Source organism: Urtica dioica, chromosome 6 (assembly GCF_054948205.1).
Source record: "Urtica dioica subsp. dioica isolate 48M chromosome 6, U.dioica_male_clone48M_v1_H2, whole genome shotgun sequence".
NCBI lineage: Eukaryota > Viridiplantae > Streptophyta > Magnoliopsida > Rosales > Urticaceae > Urtica > Urtica dioica.
The window spans coordinates 36,727,002-36,740,416 of record NC_142761.1 but is presented as its reverse complement, the minus strand read 5'-3'; the positions used below and the strand labels follow the sequence as shown (position 1 = coordinate 36,740,416).

General features: G+C 42.9%; 1 protein-coding gene across 1 annotated transcript; it reads left to right on the top strand.

Annotated features, from left to right (window-relative positions):
* The first annotated feature begins 1,700 nt into the window (after positions 1 to 1,700).
* On the top strand, positions 1,701 to 2,114 carry LOC149393860 (S-protein homolog 29-like). The gene has a single exon (XM_089618193.1). It carries the CDS (start codon positions 1,701 to 1,703, stop codon positions 2,112 to 2,114), a length of 414 nt encoding a protein of 137 aa, XP_089474319.1.
* The last annotated feature ends 11,301 nt before the right edge of the window (positions 2,115 to 13,415 follow it).

Here is a 13,415-nt window from a genome sequence, read left to right as displayed (position 1 = left end):
TTACACGTAAAAAGATTACAAAAAAAAAAAAACCCGGTTACACCTTTGAACTTAGAACCGGAAAAACCAAAAACTGGAAAAAGCCGAGGCCCGTTTGACGGTCTCCTTGAAGCTTTTTATCGCCCTCCCACGGATGCTGGAATACGTGCACGAAAGCCTCCCAGGATACAACGACTTGCAGAGACAAGCTTAGCACCAAAAACTTGACTCTCTCGGCGAACTAGAACCTGTGAGAAACTATCACCAAGACAAGAGGAAATTTCTAGGAAAAGAGAGTATTCAGGAACAGTGGGGAATCAATGGATTTTTCCTCTAATTTTCGGTATCCTGAATGAGAGCTTAAACTTCACTTATATAGGCGACCAAGGCTTAGAGGTTATGGATTTGAACCAGTCAAAACCGCTCAGAATTAAAGGCATTTAACTCTCATCATGAGGCTGTTATCATTCGGCCATATACCCAGCTCAACCGTCCAGACGTTCAGCCTTAATGGCATTAAAATGCAAACGCATTTAAAGCTAAAAACCGTAGGTTTTAATTCTCAACCATACAGCTCGCCACTTCGTCTGGTCGAGCTTGTCAAGTCGAGCTCGTCCAGTCCAGCTCGTCTGGTCGAGCTCTTCTAGTCGAGCTCGTCTGGTCGAGCTCATCAAGTCGAGCTCGTCCTGTCCAGTTCGTCTTGTCCAGGTCGTCAGGTCGAGCTGGAATGACTTCGTTACTTCAAGTACGTTGGCCTCGCCCTCTGTCGAACTGGAATGACTTCGTCAATTCGTCCAGATCGACCTCGCCCAGTCGAGCTAGTCCAGTTCGACCTCGTCCAGTCGAGCTAGTTCAGTTCGACCTCGCCTAGTCGAGCTGATCCAGTTCGACCTCTCCTAGTCGAGTTGATCCAGTTCGACGTCTCCAGTCGAGCTGGTTCAGTTCGACCTCGCCTAGTCGAGCTGAATGACTTCGTCACTTCGTCCAGCTCGACCCAGCTCGTCAATTTCTCATTCAACTTAGGTCCGATTTTGGCAAACAAAATCAGCCATCCACATGTTAATAAATAAAATTTATTAACTTTATTCCAACACAAGTCCTGTCTATTCTCAAGCGAATTTAACAAAAGCAGAGCAAATCTCGAGTCCAATATATTTTCAGAAATTTCGAAACTGACGTGGCTAGTCGTATCTGTAGAAGTGACTTGACGCGTCTATTTATTTCGTGCCTAAATGTGTAAATTTAATTATTGATGGTCGCTGAAGACTAGCGAGGTTTTGATCATTGGATCTACGGATATGACATGCTCTCTCCTTTATTGCCTTCTCCGTTATTTCAAATCTTCAATTTGAGAACACTAAAACACACCCAACGTCTAGCGTAGTGCTTAGTGATACTTGGAATTGCAACATTAATTTACACTGTTAAAAAAAAAAAAAAACAAATCCTTGTGTGTATTATTAAATACTTTCAAGAAAAGGTAAGACCGTAAAATAAAATGAATAACTTCTAAACCGGTAATATATCATGAAACTTTTAGAATCATTACTATGATTACACCCTGATCTTAAATTATCACAACATGATTATTAGTTAACAAAAATAAACTACAAAAAAATTATGAATATTTTCCATCCAATTCAATAAATCCATATCCCTATATAAAAAAAAAGCATGATATTTTCTTATATTCAGTCACTTTACATTTTCTCTCTGCAACCATGAATACTCAAAGCTCTTTACTCATCATCATCTTCATGTTAATCTACGCCACTGGGTTAGGCAAGGGACAGTTTCAGAAACGGACAGTGATAATAAACAACACCCTGGCCGAACCACAAACTGACCTCACAGTTCACTGCAAGTCCAAAGACAACGACCTTGGGACTCAGATCCTCCAGCCGGGAAAGACCTTCGAGTTCAAGTTCAGAATCAACTTCTCGATGACGACACTGTTTTACTGCAACTTCTTGTTTAAGGGAGAGAAGGGCGAGACCGTAAGTCACTGGTATGATATCTTCTCTGCCCGCAATGGAATCACAGCCAACTGTAGGGTGTGCAGTTGGGAGATCCACCGGGACCAAGTTTGTCGTCAGATCAGCTCCTATGAGTCTCTATGCTTTCCCTTTAATTAGAACACTTGTTGTCTTCGGCATTAGACTCCTGTGTCCTTTAAATAAAGCATGATACTAGTAATAATAATATTATTATTATTATTGTTTTTATTTGATCGTAAAAGCTTACACCGTATCATTTCCAGGTAATAAAAAGAAAAGTATATGTATAACGCATCACACAAGAATCATTCCTGATCACTCTCCAGAGATATCAACAGATAAAGCAGAATAAGTAAAAATCATTAGATTTTAATTTCTTCCGAATTCCAAGTGGGACGGATTCCGATTTTTATGTATTTCAACATAGTTTTGGAAAGAGAAATTTCATTTTCTAGACTCAAAAGTTATGGAAATATCTCAATTAGACCCGCTAGTTAAAAAATATCCAAAATTGGACTTTTGTACCAATTTTAGACGAAAATACCCTTAATTCAAAAATAAACCCTCTCTCCATCTCTTTCCATCTCTTTCATTCTCACTCTTATTTTCTCTCCACACCAAAGAACACCAAATCCGACGTGAGCCCCATTCCGACGCCCAACCACACCAAATCCGACGAGTTCCAACGCCCACCACACCAAATTCGACCGAATTGGAGGTTAATTTTTTTAATTTTTTTTAAGGTTGATTTGAATGAGATTTAGAGGTGAATTCTTTTTTTTTTTTTTTTTTTAAAAAAAACTGGGAATTTCCGATGAAGATCATCGGAATCCATCGGATTCGGTCGGATCCGACCGAATCCGATGGATTCCGATGGTCTTCATCGGAAATTTCCGATGGATTCCGACAAAGACCATCGGAAATTCCTAGTTTTTAAAAAAAAAAATTCACCTCCAAAGATGGATTCCGACACGTTCCGACGAGTTCCGATGGATTCCGACACGTTCTGACGAGCTCGACCACCGAGAGTTCTAATCCTAGCGCAACCAATTCGAAAGGGACAAGAATTGTGATGAAGATGATTTGAAAATGAGAGAATAATATGAGTTATTTTGAATTAAGGGTATTTTCGTCCAAAATTGGTACAAAAGTCCAATTTTAGATATTTTTTAACTAGCGGGTCTAATTGAGATATTTCCATAACTTTTGGGTCTAGAAAATGAAATTTTGGAAAACCTCAATCTAACGAGAGAATGATTTGACCAAGTTAGTTGGGCCCAAGTCCATCTATTTATCGTTAGCAGATTTAGGTATTACGTCAGCCCCTCATGAGTTTTAAATGCTAGCTCGTGATAATTGCTCCCGGAAGATCTGAAGTTACAAAGCTCGTCAGTCCAATCGATCCGCAACCCCTTCTCACACGAATAGGTCTCCGACGACAGGTGTCTCCAGATATTAATACATTTACTCTACGTTCTTATTTGAATATTTTTGGTAATTATTCATTTAAACACTACTACAAAACTAGGATTCTACAACGCTTAAAAACAGTTGTAGAATGATTCTACAACGCTTCTCAAGCGTTGTAGAATCCTGCGTTGTAGAAGCTTCTACAACGCTTAAAAATCCGTTGTAGAATCCAACAGCTTTCTACAACGCTTAATTATCCGTTGTAGAAACTAAGATTCTACAACGGATATTTAAGCGTTGTAGAAGCTTCTACAACGGTTTGAATCCATTGTGTAATTTTTAAATATTTTCAAACATCTCGCCGCGGCGAAGTATATTTCTCGCCGCGGCGAGATATTCTACAACGGATTTTCAATCCGTTGTAGAATCATTTCGCCGCGGCGGACATTATACTTCGCCGCGGCGAGTTGTTTGCCGCGGCGAAGTACGTTCCGCGCCGCGGCGACAACATTCTAAACCGGATTGTCAAATCGTTGTAGAATCATGTCGCCGCGGCGGGAATTATACTTAGCCGCGGCGAGAGTCTCGCCGTGGCGACGTAGGTTTTGCGCCGCGGCGAGGGTATTCTGCAACGGATAAAAATCCGTTGTAGAAGCTTTCTGATTATTTTTTAAGAAACTCGCCGCGGTCCGCGGCGAGGTTTTGATGTATGAATAATGTGCTCTCGGTATCTTTTTTGCCGCGGCGACTCTTATTTTTCGCCGCGGCTAACGTTATTCGCCGCAGCGAAATGTCTAAGTCGCCGCGGCGAAGGCTTCATTTTGAAGCCGAAATCATTTTTTACACGTACTAAAACCCGGTGTAAAAAATATGGCACCTGAAAATAACCTTCAATCCAAAAAATAATATCTACATCTTCAAAACATTCAAAAGAAATATTTACATCTAAAATTGAATACAAAAACTAACTAATCATCACAATGAATAAATGTTTGTACATAAGTTACCCATTCTTCCCTAACTCTCTCTAAATCCTCTTTTGTATAGTTTTTCTTACTTTCTAATTTTCCTACACCTCCTACGACGATATCGCGCATATACGAAATAACAAAATACCCGCATTCCGTGTTTCCGGTTTGTCTCGGAGCGTTCCAAGCATTGATGTACGTTGACTGTCCGTTATTATGGGCGTTTTGGTGCTCGAGCTTGAAATCCACAAAAACCCTATAACACGGAAATCATAAGAGAAAAAACCTCTACAATGATTTATAATAAAAAATAGTTTAAAAAATCAAAATATTACCTTTTTATCAATCGAGTTAAATCGATTGGAATTTTATTTCTTAACAGGTCGAAGAACATAGCACTATCTCTCCAAGGGTCGAGGACAACGAGCATCCAATGCGCACCTTTATTGTACGGCATCAAAGCTAGTTCACCAAATTTGCATTTTCGTACAATGTTTCCAACGTCCTTGACTCGTTTTGACAAACAAGCGTCCTCGTCGTTGTTTTCGATGTACGAACTTAAGCCCGGATTTATAAAACAATAGTCTCGACTCTTCTTCGCCTTTTCTAGCCTCGAGCGTAGATAGCTATGACAAACAAGTATTTGATTGATCAAAACACTAAATATTGAATATTTATATTAAAAACACATATAAAGAAAACACTTACTCCATATAGACCGTTATGCTCCCCGCGCCAATTTCCAAGTATTGCAAAAAGTCGGAAACATCTTCAAATGACACCGGAATTGGGATAGCCGCGAGACTTGGACTAACATTGACCATAATCACATCCCCTTCCGGTAACATTACTTTGTTGGCATGTTGAGCGAGCAATCGAAACTTTGGATTAATCATCTTGTACGGAATCTTCTTAGCATCATCGATGCTAGGTTCACTCTCAAAACTGAGCTTTGAGAGTTGTTTGACAACCGGACCGCGACTCTCTATTCCCGTGTCCATTTCGATCAATCTCTTCGGCCACGAGACAAATCCTCCTATGGCATCTTCAATGGTTTGAGCTTCTTCGGTGGGAATTGGCAATTTTGCTTTTTTAATCAAAACCCCCAAAACGGTCACACGTACATTCCCTTCCTTCAAAGGTAAAGAGTGAACTACGCTCCCATTTAAGTATGCTCACCCATTTGCAACATGAATCATGCCTCCTTTCACAACATCATCTATGAAAAGAAGACACTCGACGCTTTCATCCGAAGTCGGTGTCACTGGGGTGGTTGGATTCAATGAGCAACTAGCACGAACACTATTGGGTTTTTCCACAACAATAGGATCGATCTTCGGACGATCATCAACAATGATAGGATCGATCTTCGGACGATCATCAACATCGTCGTGTTCTAAGCAAATCAAGAATATTATCAATAACTTAATACCAAAAAATTTATCTTTATTAATAAATAGATAAAAAAAATTAAACATACCTAAAGAGACCGCTTCATTGATGTGTTCTTCAACATTTTCCATCTCTTTATCATCAACAACCTTCGCGTTGAGATTCTCTTCCACTTGCTCGACACTAGGCGACTCGACATTAATGCTACCATTTCCACCGAAGGCCTTCATCACCAAAGACTTTAACTCGCTCATTTCCCGACGCATCTTCATTACTTCTTCGTTGGGCGTTGGAGGAACAAAGTACTTAAAACGCGACGTGTGTTTGGATTGACCGCAAACTCGCGACGTTCCCAAAGCTTCTTGCAAAATACTCTTACCCGATTCCGGCAACCATGTCCCTTGCGATGCTTGTTGTGATAACGTTTTCTACACATAAAATTATTTGAAAATAAAATTACAAGGTTAATTGTTATAACAAAGGTAAAGAACTTTCGATTTTTTCTCCCATCAATTTGTCTTTCTCATCCTTGTAGTTATCTACGTCTTTCATTCGCGAGTCAATCCAAAGTTCCTCTTTCGTAGGCCATTCCCCCGTTTCGTCATGCTAGTAAGAAGTAATTATATAATAAATTAAAAAATAATTTCAACATTTGGAATAACTAAAAGAAAAAAATGAATCTAACCTTTTCTTGATCAAGCTTTCGATATCCATTTCGGCCTGTTCGAGATTTGTACACACTTTTTTCGATATTTGATTTCCCATGTTCCGATGTTTGTTTGAACATTTCGGTTCGTCTATACTCAACAAATGCTATCTAATCTTCTTCGGTGATACTTGTATAGAATTTCAAAATACAAGCCGGTCTCTTTAAGGCGATTGGTTCGTCGACTATGTCTTTGAGTAGATCGTTATATATCTCATGACAAAATAACCTTGCCGCTTCTCCGACTCTCATAAGGCAATCGTGTTTTTGTTCGATAGGAATCGTAAATCCTTCTTGCATTTCGTTCCAAATCCGTTCTTTAATTTGGGCGTTGTCTTTACATCTCCAATCACGCATCGAAAGTGGAATGTGTTCTCTTGCTAACACGCCAAAGTAACTCGACAACTCATCACTCTCTTTACCGATTGGTTGCCCTTTATCATCAAATTGTACCGGGATTTTTTTACCAAGTGTTTTAGCCTTATTAACCCGACCCATAAGAGTGTTTCTTCGTTTTCCTTGTTCATCGGAGTTAAGCGCTAGTTGTCTTCTAATTTTTCTTTTACCACTACCGCTAGAAGTAGTAGTAGTGGACGACATGGAATCTAATATACAAAATTCAAAACATAATCTCAATTTCTAACTCAAATCCAATCCGATTCCAACTTAAATACAACTTCAAATCAATATCAAACTCAAATACAACGAATTCAAATCCAATATACTAAAATCCAATACAAATTCTTTCTAACTTCGAATAAATACCAAATTCTAACTAAATAATAACATAAATCAAATTAAATTCAAAACAAGTTGGGAAATAATATACCCGGTGAAGGCGAGGACGTGGCGAGCGAGAGGCGAGGTGGAGGCGAGGCAGGAGCGAGGTGGAGGCGGGGCTGGGCGAGGTGGAGGCAGGGGCAGGGGCGAGGTGGAGGCGGGGAAAGGGGCGAGGTGGAGGCGGGGCTGGGCGAGGTGGAGGCGGGGCTGGGCGAGGTGGAGGCCGGGCTGGGCGAGGTGGAGGCCGGGCTGGGCGAGGTGGAGGCGGGGCAGGGGCGAGGAGGAGGCTGGGCGGGGTCAACGCGGAGGCAATGAGTGAGGGTGAGGACCGGAGAGAGAGGGGCGGGGAAAAGAGAGTATGAGGGCCAGAGAGAGAGGGGAGGCGAGAAGAGAGGGTGGTGGCCGGAGAGAGAGCGATGGCGAGAAGAGAGAGGGGCGGAGAGAGAGCGACGGCAAGAAAGAGGAGTAGAGAGAGAGAGTGGTGGCGAGAGAGGGGCGGGGCGGCAAGAGAGTGGCGGAGAGAGAGAGGGACGAGAGAGATGAGTAGTGGAGAGAGAGATGAGAAGAAATGAAGTAGAATAAGGAATAAGAATGAGGGAAAATTGAAAAAAAAACGCTAAGTATAGAATATGAAATGGGCGGGTAGTTAAAAAAAATTGAAATTTTCAGATTTTAAAACGCTCCTACAACGCTTATTCTAAGGGTTGTAGGAGCTCGCCACGGCGATGTATATTTCTCGCCGCGGCGAGCTGCTTCTACAACGCTTATAATAAGCGTTGTAGGAGCCTCGCCGCGGCGCAGGACTCCTGCCGCGGCGAGATTTGTACCTCACCGCGGCGGGATTGTGTCACCGCGGCGAACGCATATTTTTGCCGCGGCGAGGACATTCTACAACGCTTATGGAAGCGTTGTAGAATGTCTCGCCGCGGCGAAGTAGAAATGTCGCCGCGGCGAGTGACACGAGACTGGTGATATTAATTGTCATTTCTCATCTTTTTCACTTTGAACTCTCTCATAACCTCACTCAAAAAAATATTTCCAGTACCTTTCCTACTCATTCTAGAGCGTCCTCGTTTACTAGTCTCATCTACACATTCAAATCTTGTAAGTTCTTCTTTAACTTGTTCTAATTGTTGTTCTCTTGATAGTTTACTAATTAGAATGGGCAATTTTTTTTTGTATAATTAGGGTTTTTCTATGAAGATGAGAAAGTGGATGTGGGAGAATAGATTGAATGAGATATATCGGAAAGGTGTACATGAGTTTTGTGATTTTGCTAGAGAGAACATGGTAGATGTGAAATCTATTCGTTGTCCTTGTATTAAATGTGGAAATCATAGACATTTTTCGATTGATGTCGTTCGGACCCATTTGTTTGCATATGGAATAATGACCTCGTATCAAAGATGGTTCTACCATGGTGAGGTTTTTCGTTCTATGGCAAATGAGGATGATGTTGAAGATGATATTGATGATATGTGCGGAATGATGAATGATTTGGAGGACGATTTTGTTGAGCGACCGGAATTGTTTGAGTCCATGATGAATGATGCGGAGACACCATTATATGAAGAGTGTACAAGCTATTCGAAGTTGTCATTTTTAGTTACATTATTTCATTTGAAGGCGTCGGGGGGTTGGACAAACACTAGTTTTACTCTATTGTTGGAAACACTGAAAGAAGCATTTCCGAAAGACAATAAAGTACCTTTAAGTATGTACGAAGCAAAGAAGACTGTGGGTACATTAGGCATGAAGTACGAGAAATTCCATGCGTGCACAAATGATTGTGTTTTATATAGACACGAGTATGAAGATCTAGATGAATGTCTGACGTGCAAAGAGTCACGGTGGAAGAAGGGTAAAATTCCATGTAACGGGGTTAAAGGAGTTCCAGTTAAGGTACGTACATTTTCATCACTTGATTAGGAAATACATGTAGCTCATATTCATTATTTATTACCGATTTTCGTTAAATATATTTCAGTCGTTATGGTACATTCCTCCAATGCCGCGCTTTCGTCGAATGTTTAATAGTGTCAAACACGCGAAGAACATGGTTTGGCTCTCCGAAAAGCGTATCGATGATGGTATGTTGAGACATCCTGCTGATGTTGCACAGTGGAAATCATTCGATTTAGAGTATAAGGATTTCAGTGTTGATACTCGAAATTTGCGCCTTGGTCTAGCTTCTGATGGAATGAACCCGTTCAGCATGATGAGCAGTAAATACAGTGTTTGGCCGGTTATACTTGTGAACTACAATCTCCCTCCAAAGCTATGTATGAAGAGAAAGTTCTTGATGTTAACATTTTTGATTTCAGGACCGAATCAACCAGGAAATGATATTGATGTCTATTTGGCACCATTGGTCGATGATTTGAAGATGTTATGGGAGAAAGGGATGGAAGTTAAAGACGCTTACCGTGGAGATTCGTTCAACTTAGACATGTCTAGCATTCCTCCGTTCACATCAGGATTACCGCCAATTGATCAAGAGATGGATGATTTTGATGATGACGATGTTTCACATCTACTTCGTAAGGATATAGATCCTATTTTTGTTTGATATTGAACATTTAGATAATGTATTTTCATTTTGGATTTTATGTTATTCTCCTATGGACAACGTTATTTTTCATTCAAAATTTCTCTATACAATGTCATTTACATTAAAATTACATTTCTCCGACTTCGCCGCGGCTGAGTACAACTCTCGCCGCGGCAGAATAATCTCGCCGCGGCAGTATACAAATCCTGCCGCGGCGAAAACCTTTCTACAACGCTTAAACAAGCGTTGTAGAAACCTCGCCGCGGCAACGTATATTCCATGCCGCGGCGAGGGTAGTTCGCCGCGGCGGGAATATCACCTCGCCGCGGCGAGACAAGTTCTTAAAAAACACAGACTCTCGGTATTAAAAAAATCAAAATCTCGCCGCGGCAGTATACAAATTCTGCCGCGGCGAGAACCTTTCTACAACGCTTACACAAGCGTTGTAGAAACCTCGCCGCGGCAAGGTATATTCCATGCCGCGGCGAGGGTAGTTCGCCGCGGCGGGAATATCACCTCGCCGCGGCGAGACAAGTTCTTAAAAAACACAGACTCTCGGTATTAAAAAAATCAAAATCTCGCCGCGGTAGTATACAAATTCTGCCGCGACGAGAACCTTTCTACAACGCTTAAACAAGCGTCGTAGAAACCTCGCCGCGGCAACGTATATTCCATGCCGCGGCGAGGGTAGTTCGCCGTGGCGGGAATATCACCTCGCCGCGGCGAGACAAGTTCTCAAAAAACACAGACTCTCGGTATTAATAAAATCAAAATCTCGCCGCGGCGAAGTTATATTTTAACTGCGGCGCAGAGCACTCGCCGCGGCGGGGACTATACGGTGCCGCGGCGAGACTAGTCACGCCGCGGCGAGAAAGGTACCTAGCCGCGGCGAAGAAGCACTCTACCACCTAATCATTCACTTTTTTTCCAATATTTAACCTGTTCTCCAACTAAAAATGATCATTCAATTAAAATTTCTACAATCAATAAAACAAACCAAACTAGTCTTAAACATATAACATCAAGTTTCAAACATATATGAAATAAAACACACCAAACGAGTCTCAAACAAAGACTGAAGTTTCAAACACACAAATAAAACACAGTAATCTAGTCATAAACATAAATAAACCAAGCGAGTCCTAAACTGAAACTTAAATTTAAAAAGAGTTTGAAATTCATATGGAAGAGTTGGTGTTGTTGGTTCTTGAAATTTACTCGTCATTCGGTGGTGGTGGTGGTGGGTTCGTCGGATATTGAGCAGGTGCCATATGCGGTGGCCACTGTAGTGGTGCGTACGGATAGTCGGAGTACTAAGGATATGGAGGAAATAACACCTGATTCTCTTGGTTGATGTCCCACCGAGAGTAGAGATCGTTCAATTGATTGATGTGAGAGGCGCCATACTCCGCTTGTTGGTGCATGTACTGTTGCGTGTGTTGGAACCCCCCGACGAGATAGTTGGAGCAATGAGCAATGTAGTCGATGGTGGCGGGGTCGATTACCGGAGGTGCTGGTAAGCGCAATAGGGGCTCCGCTTCCCCATCTTCCCCCTCTTCCTCCGCTTCCTCCGCTTGTGGATCCTCCCTAATCTTGTACCGCTCGATAATGGAATCCGTAATAGGCCCCATTGGACTGTTGATCGTATCCCTTTTCGAGCGTAGTACACCCGCATTTGTACAAAGGCCGGTAATGATCGACGGATATGGCAAACCGTGTCGTTCATTAGTATAGTCGAGTTTCTTCATCCAAGTATAGATGAATCGACCGACGTTAATGGAAAGGCCTTTAACAATGCAGAACAACACCTGGATACGATCCTCGTCGAGAGTGGTGAAGTGCTTGATCGGATAGAGACGAGCGCAAACAAAGTAAATCCACGCTGTAGCGATCCTGGTGAGTTGGTCACGCTTGAGTACCCTTTTTCCTTTTTCAGTGACCCAATCCTCTCCCGGAATGCACAACACCTGCGACATCTCCTGATGGCTGCAACTTCTTAGCCATTCTCGATAGCCCTCATTCTCGAAAGGCACATCTGGGGTCCCAAGAAGATCGTTGATAGCTTCGACACTCATATCGATCGGTTTCCCACGGACCGTCACAACATCACCTTGGGAGTCCGGCAAGTTTGCGTAGAATTCGTACACGAAGTTGACGTTCGAATCGAACTCGGGTACAGCACAGTACCTCCCCCAATCATGACCAACTATGTTGATGCGGATTTGCTTTCCTATATCCGACGTATTGCTTACATTGAATCCTCTCTCATGGATAGTGTTACGCGGCAAGATTTTGTCGTAACGTTCCTCCGTGACCTTGCTAGTAAAGATATTCGAGTTGTATTCCTCTTCGGGAGACTGTTGACGAGGTCGCTTGCTTTTTCCTTTACTCTGACCTTAGGAAGAGCTCGGAGCCTTGGAGCCCGCCGTGTTTTTAGTTCGACGCATTTTCAAGCTCCTACAAAACATAATCATAAACAATTCTACAATTAACATATAACAAATTATATATCAATTCCAACAATATATATTTAAACATGACAAATTAAAACAATTCCAACAATCACAAATAATTCATAAACAATTCGACCAATCACAAATTCATAAACAATACAATCTCAACATTAATATTCATAACCATTTTAACCACTAACCTATGTAACAATATGTCAAACACAATCCAGACATTTCAATTTAACTCAAATTCTCATTCAAATTCATTCATATCAACAAAACCCTAATTTCACTAAATTCACTCATTCAAATTCCACTAACCTAAATTCACTCATTCAAATTCCACTAACCTAAACCCTAATTTCTTGTTCTAAAAAGAGAAAATCAAACAAAACCCTAAATTTGTGAATTAAAAAAATCAAACTATATGCAATTCGGGTAAACAACAAGAAATCCATATCAACAACACGAAATTAAATCAATAACTACCCTAAAAAACTTTTAAAATCATACCTTACAATGAGGCGGCAAGAGAGAGAGAGAGGCGCGAGAGGAAGCACGGCGAGGACAAGGCGAGAGAGAGTTGGCGGCGAGGACAAGGCGACGGCGAGATTTTGGGGCGGCGAGGGATTTTGGAAGAAAAAAACTGGAGGCGGGGGCAGGGGCGAGGTGGAGGCGGGGGCATGGGCGAGGTGGAGGCGGGGCAGGGCGAGGTGGAGGCGGGGCTGGGCGATGTGGAGGCGGGGCTGGGCGAGGACGTGGCGAGCGAGAGGCGAGGTGGAGGCGAGGACGTGGCGAGCGAGAGGCGAGGTGGAGGCGGGGCAGGGGCAATGTGGAGGCTGGCTGGGCGAGGTGGAGGCCGGCTAGGAGATGTGGAGGCGGGGCAGGGGGGCGAGGTGGAGGCCGGGCTGGGCGATGTGGAGGCGAGGACATGGCGAGCGAGAGGCGAGGTGTAGGCCGGGCTGGGCGATGTGGAGGCGGGGCTGGGCGAGGACGTGGCGAGCGAGAGGCGAGGTGGAGGCGAGGACATGGCGAGCGAGAGGCGAGGTGGAGGCGGGGCTGGGCTAGGTGGAGGCGGGGGCAGGGGCGAGGTGGAGGCGGGGCTGGGCGATGACGTGGCGAGCGAGAGGCGAGGTGGAGGCGAGGACGTGGCGAGCGAGAGGCGAGGTGGAGGCGGGG

Coding starts and splice junctions, on each gene's coding strand:
- LOC149393860 (XM_089618193.1), top strand. CDS start 1,701: ATGAATACTCAAAGCTCTTTACTCATCATCATCTTCATGTTAATCTAC.